This window comes from Rhineura floridana, chromosome 4 (genome assembly GCF_030035675.1).
Source record: "Rhineura floridana isolate rRhiFlo1 chromosome 4, rRhiFlo1.hap2, whole genome shotgun sequence".
In the NCBI taxonomy this organism is placed as follows: domain Eukaryota; kingdom Metazoa; phylum Chordata; class Lepidosauria; order Squamata; family Rhineuridae; genus Rhineura; species Rhineura floridana.
The window spans coordinates 162181424-162197169 of record NC_084483.1 but is presented as its reverse complement, the minus strand read 5'-3'; the positions used below and the strand labels follow the sequence as shown (position 1 = coordinate 162197169).

The following is a 15746-nucleotide window of genomic DNA, read 5'->3' as shown; positions in this document are numbered from 1 at the left end:
ATAATAAATAAAAGTGAATCAGAGGTGTGGCATGTTGAGGTTTGTTTGTGTGTATTTTGTGGTAAGAATAGACGCAGGTGGCTGGTTAGGTTTTGGGTTTGTTTGTTTTTTAAAGTCATACTCTAGCTTTTTCAGTTGTGGCCCCCACCCTATGGAACTCCCAAATGATCTCCGCCATGCCCTTTCCATGATGAGTTTCCGCCAGGCCTTGAAGACCTGGCTCTTCAGGCAGGCTTTTGGGGTGGGCTAGATTTTATCTTCATTGTTTTTAGATTTTTAATGTCTAGGTATTGTATGCCTATTTTGTACGTCACCCAGAGTATGCCTTCAAATAGGCTCTAGCCCATGTTTGGTCATACTCGCTCTGAGTCTTCCACCAGCGTCGCTCTAGTCTCTGTCTTATTTGCTTCATCACCACCAGCTCCTTGGTGAACCAAGGGGCAGGTTTGGCTCCACTACGTGAGAGGAGACGCTCAGGAGCGATCGTGTCCACCGCCCTGGCCATTTCCTCATTCCAGAGGTCAACCAGGGCTTCGACAGGATCGCCTGCCAAGGTGGCAGGAAAATCCCCAAGAGTCCTCAGGAACCTATCTGGGTCCATCAGGCTCCTGGGGCGGACCATCCTAATTGGTCCCCCACCCTTGCAGAGGTTCTGAGTCCCAGTGAGTCTAAACCCAACCAGGTAGTGATCTGTCCATGACAAAGGAGCCAAAAAAAGATCCTCCACACCAAGATCACCATCATCCTTCTCCACACAGAAAACAAGATCCAAAGTGTGACCAGCAGCATGAGTGGGGCCAGTTACTACTTGAGACAGACCCATGGTTGTCATGGAGGCCATGAAGTCCTGAGCCACTCCTGACAGGGCGGCATCGGCATGGATGTTGAAGTCCCCCAGCACCACAAGCCGCGGGGACTCCAACAACAACCCCTAGACCACCCCGGTTAGCTCAGGAAGGGAGACTGTTGAGCAGCGGGGTGGGCAGTACACCAACAGAATCCCTATTCTGTCCTGGCCGCTCTCACACACTCGAATCCAGAACACTGTGGGACAGGGCACCTGGTCAAGGAGATGGTATCTCGGTAGATCACTGCGACAACTCCTCGCCGCCCCCCAGGTCTTGCCTGCTGCTGCACCGAGAAACCTGACGGGCAGAGCTGAGAGAGATTAACCCCCCCAGCTTCATCCAACCAGGTCTCAGTAATACAGGCCAGGTCGGTGTGCTCATCCAGGATCAAGTCCTGAATGGCCGTTGTTTTACCATTCACCGACCTGGCATTCATGAGCAGCAATTTCAACCCAGGGAGACTGACACCGTGGCTATCCAGGTTATTTGAGTGGGGAGACAGCTTGGGGGCAACCAACTATGTATAAGTGTGCTAAGATACCAACTTCCATTCCATTGATCATACTTTCTCCCCAGTATCCACAATCTTATTCTGTTGCAGATAGTGGTGCCACACTGGATTATTGCAATGCAGTTTATGTGGGGCTGCCCTTGAAAATGATGCAGAAACTTCAGTTGGTCCAAAATACAGTGGCCAGATTACTGACTGAGGTTCCATTTAGATGTCATACAACCCTTGTTTTAAAACAGCTGCATTGGTTGCTGGTTCTTTTCCAGGACCAATTTAAGGTGGTCCTGTTTTAAAGCCAATGGACTTATGCCCGAAATATCTAAAAGACTGCCTTCTTCCTTACAGACCCTCTCAGGTGTTAAGATCTGATCAGAGAGGACCCTCTTGGTAGCTCCACTGCTCACAGAAGCTCAGGGGGGAGAGAGGAAAGAGCATCGTCTATGGCAGCCCCTAAGTTATGGAACTCCCTTCCCACAGAGGAGCATCTGGCACATTCACTATACTGTTTTTGTTGTATACAGAAGATGCACCTCTTTACCCTGGCCTTTGTCACTTGAGATTTATATTGTTAGGACTCACCCTATTCTTGTGATTGCAATTTGTTTTAAACTGTGTTTTATGTTGTATTTTAAATTGTTGTGACCCACCCTGGGACCTTCGGGTGAAGGGCAGGTAATAAATCAGAATAACAATGATAAGAAAAACAATTGTATTATGTGAAGATATCATAAGACTGTTGTCGTCACCATTATAGATTAGTCTGTCTCAGGTTTTATTGTGGTTATAGAGATCAGAAAGATCTGGCAAAACTGTACTGAGAGCTCTGAATTCTAAGACAATAGTTCACTTGTCTACCTGCTTTGCTTTGTAAAGCCCATTGTACCCATTATCATTGTATTAATGGAATAACCTCTCACCCAAGGTAGGCTGTGAAATCAGCTTCCTTGAAAATTTCAGTAAAGGTTTATAGAGCATTCTTCAGGTGTAAGATATCCTGTTTTAGGGCGATGGATTGGACTAAATGACTCACTGAGTCTTTTGTACCATTCCTTAACAAGGCTACTTATAGTCCACAGCAAAGTTGTAGAGTACCAGAATAGGACACTACTGGACATATTACTACCATAGTAGAACTTGAGAATCCAGCATGAATTATTTGTCAAGTGCATTCAGTTTAGCTGATTTATCAATTAAATTTCCATATTTTCATGTATTACCAAACATTCAAAAATTGTGATAAAAATTGTTATTTCATTAATCAAAGTCCGTAGTGACAACACGGGCACAAAATAGCTTCAGAAAAACCATTAACTCTCATTCAAACTGATTATAATTTGCCCTCCCCAGTGACTAATCAGCTTTATTTTACATAGTTATTCTACCGATTAATATCTGTGTTCCTGTTTCTCTATTCCTCTAGCCTATTTCATGCAGCTTCAGTTGACTCCAAAGAGACCTGCAGCTATAAGTAAATGAAGGACAAGGCTCCCATGCCTCATGAACATGTGCCACTACTTGAGAAGTGATTGCAGGCTGGGAATAGCAGCACAAGTTTTATTTTCTGCTCTCTCGTTGGGGACAATTGATGCTGCCTTTACAAAACAATTTTCTGGAAGTTGCGGTTTGGTTTGTGAGTCACTTCACCCCTGGCAAGAATGGCATTAGTGTAATGTTTGGGGTCACTGTGAGACCAGGATGCTAGACTTAGATAGGCCTTGGGTCTGATCCAGCAGGGTCCTTCTTATGTTCTTATAGTTTCCCTTAAGAGTTCTTAAATGTTTCCCTTAAGGAGGAATCCCTAAATTTGTCTCCATTGTTGTTTTAGGTGAAATTTTGTTGTCAGCTCTTTGTTGCAGTAGATTATTTTTGTTTTTCAGGATGACCCAAACATGCCTGTGCTTATGTGACTGTCCTTTCTTCCTTTCCCAGTGACAACCAAAAGAATTACATGAATTAAGGATGCATGTAATGGCCATCAGTTGTTTTAAACCTCCTCTTTCTTTATCTGCGTCTCTGACCTTGCAAAGCAAAAAGGGATTGCCATATGTATCTAGAAGGAAGAAGCACTCCTTGCTCATCCAGCTGGGCACATAAGGTGGTAATGACAAGACAGCGCTAAACATGGAAGTGATTAAAGAAGTGAATATGCACAACGAAGAGAGTGTTTCAGTGGACACTGGACCATTAGGGTGAATGGGGCACTGCCCCATCAACTTCAGCCTGCCTCACTACTGACATCCAGGCAAGGGGCTGGCACTGGCTGTCAGTTTCCTCCTCCTTAGCCTCTGTGTTGCCATTGTAGGTCTCAGCAGGGAGGAGGATGGGTACAAACCAAGAACTAGTTGGCTCTGCCTGCCATTAGCTGTAGCTCCACTGACTGTTGGCCTCCCTACCTTCCACCCTACCAGTCCCCATGGATACTAGCCACCACTGCTTGTGTGTGCATGCCTGGTTAGCAACTAATTTCTTCCTTAGGAATTCATGGCTATCGGACCTGCCCTTGAGTTTGTGTGCATCTTGACAGGTTTGATCCGGTCCCGCATTCGAGGAGCAGATGTGGCACAGGCAGGCGTTCTGACCTTTCTAGACAGTCACTGTGAGGTGAACAAGGACTGGCTGCTGCCTCTTTTACAAAGGATCAAAGAGGTAAGTGTTCTCTGAGCAGCTTGGTAGGATCCTATGTGTGTCAGAAGCAGCAATATGCACCATTGACCTTGCTCATGTCAATCTAGATAGGGGAGCTGTTGGCAACAAAAAAAAAGCCATAAAAAGGGGGCCTTTGGAAGCTGGTGGCTCTGATGTCAGTGGAGCAGTGAATCTGCTCTGGGCTTTAGTCTGAACTTTCAAGGTCAGCACTTTGGACAGCTCCTTGAAAGTTCAGACTAAAACCCAGAGTGGATTCACTGACTTTGGAGCCACCAGTCTCCACTGAAAAGGGGCCTTTGGAGTGTGAGCACCGCAAAAGAAGCAAGCTCACCACTAGGATCGTGAGAAGGTGTCTTATACCAGATAAGACTATTTTTCAACCTAGCCTAGTATTTCTGCTTTGAATGTCCAGGGTCTCAGGCAGAGGGCTTTCCAGTCATGTGCTGCTTGACTCTTATTTGGAGAGAACAGGGATTAAACCCAAGACCTTCTGCATGCCACTGGCCCTAGAAGAATGCCATCCACTAGGGCTAAGAACTAGGCCTAAGATGCAGACAGGCCTGAAATGAGCCTTCTGTCTCAATTTCTGGAGATGCTTGTGGATTCAGATTCAGAAGCAATGCAAGAGATCACACAGCTGTAAACAAGTCCCCCAAAACAAACAACAACCCAAACACAGTCAGAAACAAAAAAGCTGTAGGGTTTTTTCCCAAACATGTTTTTCAAACACGTTTTTTACAAGGATACGTTGATGTCCAGGAACGTGCCTTCTGTGGCTATACTTCTGATGACATGGCAATTCATGTGCTCAGATCCCCTTCACAATGATGAGTTAACAGACTGATACCCCATCCCAGTTACTTGATTAGTTGATGTGTCAGATGAGGTCCAGAAGTGAAGGACCATTCTGCGGAACAAGCAAAGAATGGATTGTCCCTTGTGTATGCTGATTTAGTTAGCAGAGCCCCAGGGCTCCTGTCAGAGTTGCGGAGTGGTACAAGGGGAATAGGCGGGCAAGGCTCCAGCCAAGTTTTTAATTAGGCCTATGTTCAATTCCCAGTACTGAATGATTTAGGCGAGTGATGACTCTTTGAATAGGGGCTGAATTTAATTTCATGCAAATTAAGCTTTAATAAATTGATTTAATGGGAATTAAATCCTGCTGATTTTTTCACAACAGACAATGGCATTCTCTTTCTGGTGAAGACAGGAACATGAGATTAAAACTCCAACATTGTCCTTCTCAGCGAGATAAAGGCATTGCTGTTGTGTCCTCATACCCTCTTCACCCACACAGGGAACCTTTCCGTTTCTGTTTCTTACAATGCATCATGTAGCTTCAGGGAGCTCAGTTTGCCTTTCTTGACTGGATTTTGCCATCTGTAAAATGGAAGCATAAGGGTTGTTTGGGAAAGGTGTATGCAAGGAGTTATGCTCAGAAGTGATGGTCAAATGTTTGTTCAGTTTATTAATTGTATTAGCCATGGGCCACAGCACAAGAATGGGAGCCTGTGGCCCTTCTAATATAGCTAAACTGATGTACAACTCCCATCATCCCTGACCATTAGTCATGCTAGCTGGGGCTGATGGGAGTTGGAATCAAACAACATCGGGAAGGCCATGGGTTTCCCGTCATCACTATAGCACATTATGAAATATAGCTTCATTAGCCCACATGTATCAAAACCAATTAAAACAGGCATTCAAAAACTAGATAATGGCCAGATCATGAAAGGTTTTCCTGTTTATGGACTTCCACCAATGTATTTAAGCTGCGCTGCCTCTATTGTTAAATATTTACCTATTAATTAGTGTGATTTTTGTACCACATTCGAGTGTCCAAAACATTTTTTTAAATATCTCACAACAGCCCTGTAAAGTAGGCTAGGCTATGAAACAGTCATTTGTCCCAAACCATCCAAGTAACTTTATAGCTGATGAGGTTTGAACCGAGCATTTCCCTTGTCCAAACCTAACACTCAGTTATCTTTCCCACAGGAGAAATGTTCATATTGTGACAAGCCATTAATTATTTCATCAGTGCCTGCTTGATACATTTATAATTCTTGCTCCCAGATGCTCAGCACATTTTTGTTTTAATTTGGGAGCAAATTCCATAGATGTCGATTGAGGTATGCTTAGGACCGGGATGTGAATCAAGTGGATCTGGGCTGGCATGGCCCTGTAGCCTTTTTCACTCTGTGTTTTGTTTTGTTTTTGCACTCCCACCCACTCATTTGCCCTCTTCCAAATCTCTCTATCTGACTAGTGATGGTGCCATTCCAGCATAAGATGTTTGATGAGTTGCAGCTAGCAGAATGGCAGCTCAAACTGTATTTCCCTTGCAGCACTAGGGGAATGTAGCTCATGCTCAGAGCTGATGTGATGGATGAATGTGGATGCCATATGCAGCAGTGCTGTAGGAATTTCATTACGTGGCTGCAGTGGTGGCAGCAGCAGCAGCAGTACCATGGCCTGAACAAAGCATAAAAGCAAAATGTCACTTTTGCTAACTCCTCCTATTTGTAATTTCTCTCCTTTTCTTTTTTCTTAAAACAAAAACAAAATTGAAGCATGTGCTTGAACTAGGTGCCAGCTCAGTTGTTTCTTGTGCTCTTATTGGGTTGCATTTCAGTGAGAAACCTGCTTTTTTAGTGCCGTGGATCCCCCCAAAAAAGTGGCATGGGCTTTGTGGGAGACTGAGTGCAAAGGAAGCAATGTCAAGATCTGGAGCACAGAGCACCCAGTGCATCTAGGCAAAGCAAAAGAGAACCTTTTAAAAATCAGCTAGACAGCTTAATACATGGTTATGAAATGAAAAAGGCAGACACATCTAACTCTGTATATGCCAAAACAACCAAATAGCAGTGATCACATTGTCAGGGCTAGCCCAAGATATTTTGCTGCCTGAGGAAAAGGATGAGATGTCACCCTCATTCCATACAGAATATAGCGACTGAATTTTTTTTTCCAACTCTAGTGATGGGAAAGACTCAGCATTCCTTTGGCTGTAACACCTCCTTACTTTCTCTTGAGTTACAGTTTTTCCGGCTGCCAGCTGTAGCTTTAAAGGGATGGGGAAGCATCTGGAGTAGCATTGCTACTGCAAGGCTGGTGGGAAGGGAGAAAAGGAAGCAGATGTGTTGCAGCTTGCTAGTCATCCAGGTGAGCAAGTGAGGGCAGCAGGCTAGCTTAGGAGGTGCAAGATAGGCCGGGTGTGCCTGCCCTGTACCTCCTCAGCTACCAACCACTTGCGCCCTTCCTCCTCCCCTCAGCATCCATGTCCTGAGGCAGTTGCCTCATTCTGCCTTATTGTAGGGCCGGCCCTGCATGTTGTTGTTGTTGTTATGGATGCATTTTATGGTTTTCTTCCTTAACATGTTCAATTTTTTAAATCTTGTTTTTGTAAACTTCCCTGGAAGCTCGACTGGATGGTAGTATATATAAATTATTTAAAGTTAAATACTATTAGGGACAGAATTGTTGAGAAAGCCAACAGTAGATCACTTTGCCTCTGTTTATGTCCCTCCCCCCCCCCGAAATCAGTAACGGCCAGTGAGGTAGCATGGGTGGGACACTGCTGTGCTCCTGGCTTCTAAATGTGGTGGGTCACTGCCGCTGATGGGGGGGATGAGGCACAATGAGCTCAGGACAGTGCCATGTGTGGCGGCAGAGCCAATCCAGTGCTCCTATTGCAGTGCGCCACTCTGTGCTGGGCTCCCTATGCCTTACATCTCCCTCTTGGTCAGCAGCAGTGACTTGCCACGTTTGGAAGGCGAGAGAGTAGCAGTGCCTCACCCATGCCACCTCACTGGCTGCTACTGATTGAAACTCCTCCTTGTGAACAGGGTGGCAAAGTTGCGCATAGGGCACTGCCTTATACTGAGTCAGACCGTTGGCTCTTCTAGCTCAGTATAGTCTACACTCGCTGGCAGTCTTTTCCAGGGCTTCAGGCAGGAATTATTCCCAGCCATGCCAAGAGACACCAGAGATTGAACCTGGGGCCTTCTGCATGCAATGCAGATGCTCTACCTCTGAGCTACGGCCCTTGAAAGGGACAGTGGCCCAGCATTCCTTTGGTTTTATGCCTTCTTGCTTTCTCATGGCTTAAAGTTATTCCGGCAGCTTTAAAGGGATGGGGAAGCATCTGGGGTAGGATTGCTACTGCAGGGCTGGAGGGAAGGGAGAAAGGGAAGCAGATGTGTTGCAGCTTGCTGCTTTGGTGCTTGCTAGTCATCCAGGTGAGCAGGTGAGGGCAACTTGTATGGCTCTCCTTTCTTCATCCCTGTTGGGCTAGAATGACAGACCTGACTACCACCGAGCTTCAAAATGATCTGCCAACCGATAACTCAAATGAACTCAGGATGTAGTTCCAGATGCAAGTGAGACCTGTAACAAAATGTTGTAATGCATCCTCACTTCCTAGGAGGAGTGTTCCAGTGATTCAAGAGACAAGAACTTACAGTACATTTGAAAATTATCATTGAGAAGAGATAAATTCTCAGGGGAGGGGCTTTTAGTGCACTTACCTTACTTTCCAGGTGGCCAAGGGGTGCTTGCATGTGGTCTTTCTTTCATTCTACACATCCTCTCACCAGTCTTGCACTCTAGTCTTGCACTCTGCGGCTTTCTCAGCTGCCCACATTTTAACTAAAGCCCAGAGGAAGAGATGGGGCATTTACAGATCAGGAAGTGTGGGCAGCTGGGGAGGCTGCAGAGAGCTGGAGAAATGTTTACTGGAAAGAAAAACACGCATCTCGCAATGATAAAAGGTCATCTCGTAGTGATAAAAGGAAGCACAAACCCCTGCACTTCTTATTCTCAAGGGCCCTGAGAATGAGGCAGAAAAATAGATGTCTCTTTCACAGTGGAAGAAAACTGTTGAGAAACTGGAGGACATATTTTGACACAACACTCGGTTAGGGCTCCAGCGTGCCAAGATTCTATAAGCTGTAAGTAACTAAAGCAAGACGTTTTCAGTTTTCTTTTCTAATGAATGCTCAATATTCCATGGTATGCTCAAACTTTGTTGGACTGTTTTTTTTGGGGGGGGGTCTCCCTCCCTTTAGTTGTTTTGTAATTTTTTGTGTCTATGCAAACCTTGAGATTTGTCTGAGCAAGCTGAGACTTCCCCCTTGTTTCCCATTTGGACTCTAATCCTGTTGATACTCATATTAGAGAGTGATTGATGGCATTTGGCACCAGTGGTATCAAAGTCATTGCAAAATTCCTGTTTTCCATCTCCAGCATGGACTAAATGGGCTAAGCAGAGGGACCAACATGTTATGAGGTCAAAAGACTGTCTGCATTAGATGTATGTTTTTAACCAAAACTACTTTGTTATACTTCATCTTACACATTTACTTTTTATGCATGTCAAAGAGATGTTTCTTTTATTTCCCTGTGCACACATTTCACATGTTGAAGGTGTGGAAGTCTCTAATCTATAGCTATTTACTATCTTATTTCCAGGTGAAATTGCATCCATCTTTTATGCCAGTGTCAAACGGTGTTTGCTGAACTGTATTAAATGTTAATGCTGCCACCTTCAGGCTGGTGCTGGAAGGGCAACTGATTTTTCTCTGCCATGTTCTTCTACTTCCCCTTCCAGAGAAGATTAATGGTCTCCTCTTAATTTGTTGCTTCAGGAACAGTCCATTGTGGCTTAATAAACGTATATGTTTCAAAGAGATCGAGAACCCAGAATGCATCTGAATCAGCAACTGCCCCTGCAACCTTTATGTCACTTTCCATTTTTCATTCAGCAAAACATCTGTTTAGCCAGATTTCTAAAGCATGGCAAGAGCCCAAGAAACAAAGTGTATTTGTGTATGTAAGCAAGGGAGGATGTAATGGAATAGTAAATTAACACGGGGCATCAAACTTCAAAGACATTTTAAAAGAAAAGCATCACTTGGGCAAAGTACACATGACAGATACATATTTCTCTGATGGATCCGTGAGGTGACAGAGTCTCCTTGAGGTTTTGATAGTGCTTGTATAGATTGCAGTGGAGACTGGTGGCTCCAACGTCAGTGAGGCAGTGAGTCAGCTCTGGATCTTAGTCTGAATTTTTGATGAGCTGTCCAAGGTGCTGAATCAAAAGGAAATGCGGCCCTTGGTCTGAAAAAGGTTCCTCCACCCCTGCACTCCACCCAACTAGCTGTCAATTATGAAGTAACAGCAAAACATTTCACCCACTGCCACAAATTAGGCTGCTCTTGGCCCATCCTGACACAGTTGCCACCATTCCCATGCATCCCTTTCCCCTTAGTCTAGAGGCACATTTGGGGTAGGATAATTTGACATTTCAACACACTCATTTTCATTATGAAGCTTATAGGTATCAGCACAACATTCTGCAAGTTCCAGAAAAACATGCACTCTGATTTCCTCTCAAGACTAGAGTCATGTTTTAATTTGGGTTTTTTGGGGGGTCAGCAGTGTTGTAAATGCATATCTCATATTGAAGTGTGCTTATCAAAGGAGTGACAAGACCATGAGTGCATGTGCGTGCGTGCACACACACACATGTGAGGGGTCATGTGGATCTTGTGGAACGCATTGTGGAAAGGAGCAGCTTTGACTGAAGAACGCTGTGTCTGTCGGATGAGGGAACGTGCCAAATCAGAGTGTTTCTATTGGGCACACTTGGAGGGGCAATGGGTTGATCTGCCAATTAGTTGCGAAATCTGACTGAAGCTGAATTAAAAAAAACCACTCAAGCTGATCTGTCCAGGTTATGGAGTAAAATGGGATGGAGTTTAACTAGCATCGTGTGCCCCCATTCTCAGAAAAGAGAGGTGGAGATGCACTGGAACTGGCACAACAGTAGATATGTCTCTACCCTCAATAAGTGGGTGAGGATTACAAAGCAGAGGGAAATTCCGGTTTGCCTAACACAGGTATGAATAAGTGTGCCTGCATGCTGTCTTCGTTTTACGTGGAGAGCTGATGGATCTACCATTACCAATTTGTTTTAGCCAAATAACTTTTCCCTAAAATGTAATTATCAGTCCCAAGGCATTTTTACAGAAAGAATCAATCTTCATCACCTGAAAACAGGCTTTTGCTAATGCCATGGTAATGAGCCAGTGGATGGCAATGTTCAACTTCCATCTGACAGCTTTCTTTTTTTAAAAAAAGCTCTCTTCTCCAGTGCTGTATACTATACAGTATACTAGTATACACAAGAGTGGCTGTAGACTATGGTCAGCATGGATTTTTTGCATTCCGCAATGTTAAATCGAAAATACCTCCCATGCCATTCTGATCATTCCCATAAGCTCATTTCAAAACAAACCTTACAAAACCTATAGTCCTGAACTCTTGCTTAACAACCCTCTAAATTTTCATGACGATACACAAAACAGTCACAGAGAATCGAGAGTTCAAAGTGTAAAAAGAGAGAAAAAACCCAGATCCCATTTGGACATTTTTCTGTCAGAGTTCTCATAATCTGTAGAAATTAATTAAAAATCAGCCATGTTCACAGAGTACCTATAATCCTATTACTGACCTTGCCCCATACTCTGACCTTCATCTTCTGCAGTTTAAAAGTTAAAGAAATGCCTGACTGATTTTTAATTAATTTAAGAAATTTAGCATTGACCTGAATGATAATGTCAGGCATGCTCAGTAAGAACCAACTGTCAGTGTTCAAAAAGCCAGACTCACAGCTGCTGGGCTTGCCTAATTGGCCCCACACCCACATCAGACCTTTATTTCACTTGAGACAGTCATGGCTTCCCCCCAAGAATCCTGGGAAGTGTAATTTGTGAAGGGTGCTGAGAGGAGACTCCTATTCCCCTGAGAGATCTCCAGTGGCAAGAGTGGTTTAACAGTCAGCCACTCTGATTGAAGCTCTGTGAGGGGAACAGGGCATCTACTAGCAACTCTCAGCACCCTTCACTAACTACACTTCCCAGGATTCTTTGGGAGAAGCCATGACTATCTAAAGTGAAATAATAGCCTGGTGTGGATGTGGCCAGGAACAGCTTTGGTTTAATTTGGGTGGGAGGCTACATATGCCTGCTGTAGAATAAAAAGGTGGGGGAAACCCTGAAAAAGAATGATACTGTTCACAATGTTTTCCTTTTGGACAGGAAAGGGGCTTCCCCTCTGCCCAGTGCCCACCCATGCAATCTCCCCCTCTCCCCCTCCCCTTCCTGCCCTCATCCCACCTGCCCCTCCTCCAGGTCAGTTTCATGTATCCTAGGCATGATTACACAGGAGTAAATCCCACTGAACTCAAAAAGCATGCAAATGATCAAACCTGCCCTCCACTCCTCCTCCCTCCTATCCCCTCCCTCGTGCCCCTTCCCTCTCCCTTCTTTCACCCCTCCCTTCCCCTCCCCATTCCCTTCCAATCTCCTCCTTCCCCCTCCTCCTCCTTCCCCTCCCCTCCCCTCTGCCCTTCCCCTCCCCCTCTTCTTCCCCCATGGTCAGTTTTACCTATCCTAGGACTGAGACCAGGGTTCAAACCTCCACACAGCCATGAAGCTGACTGGGTGACCTTGGGCCAGTCACTGCCTCTCAGCTCAGAGGAAGGCAATGGTAAACCACCTCCGAATGCCACTTACCATGGAAACCCTATTCATAGGGTCGCCATAAGTCAGAATCGACTTGAAGGCAGTCCATTTCATTTTCAACCATGATTGCACTGGAGTAAATCCCACTGAACTCAATAAGCACGCAAATGATCCAACCTGCCCTCCCCTCCTCCTCCCTCCCATCACCTCCCTTTTGCCCCTTCCCTCTTCTTTCCTTCATCCCTCCCCCTCCCCTTCCAATCTCTTCCTTCCCTCTCCCTCTTCTCCCATAGTCAGTTTTACCTATCCTAGCCATGATTGCATGGGAGTAAATCCCACTGAACACAATAAGCATGCAAATGATCAGACCTGCCTTTCTCCTCCCCCTCCTCTCCCTTCCTCCTCCCTTCTTTCTCCCCTCTTCTTTCTTCCTCCTCTCCTGCCCACTCCAGACGTCCCTCCCCATGGTCAGTTTTGCCTAACTTAAGCGTGATTGCATGGGAGTAAATTCCACTGAACTCAATAAACATGCACATGATCAAATCTCCCCTCCTACTCTCCCTCCTGCCTGCTCCCCGCCTCCCCTCCCCCTCCCCTGTGGTCAGTTTCACCTATCCTTTTTTTTTTTACAATAATTTTTATTCAAATTTTCATAAAACATACAAAACAAAATCATAAAACATTCAAAGACAAAAAACCAAACAAAGCAAAAATAAAATGTTGACTTCCCATTTGTCGCAGATCAAATCAGTTGTAGGTCTACAATATATAACAATCCTGTCTCTTAAATTATATTATAAAATCACTTTCCTCCAGTAGTTATCTTAATTAATCATCAAATCTCATAAACATTACTTTATTCTTTCCACAAAAAGTCAAAGAGAGGTTTCAATTCTTTAAGAAATATATCTATCAATTTTTCTCCAAATAAACATGTCGATTAATCCATCTCGTTAATAATAATAATAATCTTATTGTCATAACCATAGTCCAAATAAACATATCGATTAATCCATCTCATCAAAATCTGTTAGGTCCAATAATTTCAATAGCCATTATTCCATTATCCATATTAATTCCATCTTCCATCTTCCATAGTCCTGTTAAGTCCAGTAATTTCAGTGTCCAATCTTCCATTATCAGTATTCCATAGTAATCTTGCTGTCATAGCCATAGTCATATAATAAGAGTCTGATGGGAATTTCCTCTATCCCAAATATTTTCTTGCCATCAATTCTGAATAAGTTGCTGAAATATTGTTGTAAAGTCATATCTGTGTTCTTCTTTTTTACAAAATGCACTGGCTCATCTCTTGAGAGTTTTTCCATTGTCACATGGCTGCAGTTAATTCCATAGATTTTCTCTATATCAAGCTCCATCACGTCATTCCAGTCCAGAAGATTATCCAAGCCATTGATAACTTTATCTCTAATATCTTCATTAATTTCTTCAGAGATAACGTTAAATTCCAAACAGTAGATTTTATTTCTAATATCCATGAACTCCAGATCTTTTTCCAATTCCACATTTGTTCCAATCTCCAGGGCTTGTATCTTCCCTTTATTTTTTCTTTTCTCATCTCTGATCTCATTCTCCTCTCTCACAGGATCCCCTATTTCTTTAAGCTCCTGCGTCATTTTGCTCAGTTCAATTTTCAGCTCCTTACTGCCCTGTCGCAGGGTTTGTTTCGTTATCTCAATCTCATCCATTATTTTCTGAAACATAATTACTTCCAGATTCTCAGCCACTTTCTTGATTGCCATTTTTAAAACCACGAAAACAAAACAAAACAAAAATAAAGAAGAACCACTTCTTATTTCAGCAACAATTGGGTTAATATTCCAGGCTTGATGACATCACAGTATAAACAGAGCAGCCTGCCTTATCTCTCTATGTTCAAGAACACAAAACAAATTTAGTTCCCAGCATCAAAACAGTTAGTGGCGTTGTGAAGAAGCAGATTCGTCAAAATAAAATAGACCAAAAAGAGAATAGTCCCAGACAATATAATGTTCCTCGGAATAGAAATCCCTCTTCTGTTTATATCTTTAGAATGCACTTCCAGGACAGCTTTTTGCAATAGAAACAGAGATAAGCTGTTAATTTCGTGAATAACAGAGAAGAGTTATAGCTCACCCAGAAGTTCTTTAAAGCTGATTCATTTGACAAATCTCTTTTTGCTGCAACAATTTAAACCAAGTAAAAAAAATAATAGAAAGAAGGGTGCTTGCCTGTTAGTCCGTTTTCTCTTTGAAGAAAAGATAAACGTATCGCATTAATCAGATAGAGCTTGTTCGGAAGTCCGTCCGGCATTGCTGGCTGGACCTTTTCTCATAAATTAATGAAATCCAGTCCTCCCAACAAAAACAGGCTTTTGAGGTTCATCTCTACGTTTCTCCCTGCCTGGGAGAAATTTCATCAGTCAAAAAAAAAAATGTTCTGACTGATTTATATCTGAATAAGCTTCTTTTGAGGCGGGAGCCCGTCTCAAAAGCAGGCACAAGCGAAGCCACCCTTCCCGGAAGTCAGCAGTTTCACCTATCCTAAGCATGATTGCAAGGGAGTAAATCCCACCGAACTCATCCGATCAACCCATTCTCAGCAAACTTGCACACAATCCCATTTCTTACCTCCCGGATTAAAAAGCAGAGTAATTCACTAATAAGCAAAAAGCCTTGTGTTTTAAGTATGTACCTATAGCCCACAGATATTTCTATCAATCTTTAAAAAGCAGGGAAATTGGGCAGCACCAGGGAAGCAGGAGACCTGACCTCCTCTCTGAGGTATTGTACTGCCCTACAAATTTGTCAAAATACAAACGCAATTTGGGTTGATCTTTCACAGTCCAACCCGCTTCCTGTGTAGCTTGGAAGCATTTGGTAACATGCACCTCTGGGCATATGGTGAGTGGTGGCAACACCTGCAATCAGCCCAAAGAATAGAACCAAGACATTTGCTGTGCTGATCTTGTTTTAGCAGGAAGGAAGCAACAATATTAAAACAGTTGATATAGTTCAGATAGTCACTTTAAATATATTTGATTTACTTTGCAATTTTAGTGAAATTTCCTATAGTAAATAATTTTCTTTTGCTTCTGTTTCTGTGAATATGTGAAGTACAGCAACAGTTTGCAACACTAAAAAAAATGCTCCAAAAAGAGTTGTGGAATAATGGCACTGACTATTCTGCAGAATAGTTTCCAATGGACAT

General features: G+C 43.5%; 1 protein-coding gene across 3 annotated transcripts in view; it reads left to right on the top strand.

Annotated features, from left to right (window-relative positions):
* GALNT14 (polypeptide N-acetylgalactosaminyltransferase 14) overlaps positions 1 to 15746 on the top strand; it is a 366983-nt gene that overhangs the window by 311472 nt on the left and 39765 nt on the right. For all 3 annotated transcript variants that reach the window (XM_061624997.1, XM_061624998.1, XM_061624999.1), the window contains one exon: positions 3884 to 4005. In XM_061624997.1, coding sequence (XP_061480981.1) covers positions 3884 to 4005 — 122 coding nt within the window. The remainder of the gene's footprint in view (positions 1 to 3883; positions 4006 to 15746) is intronic.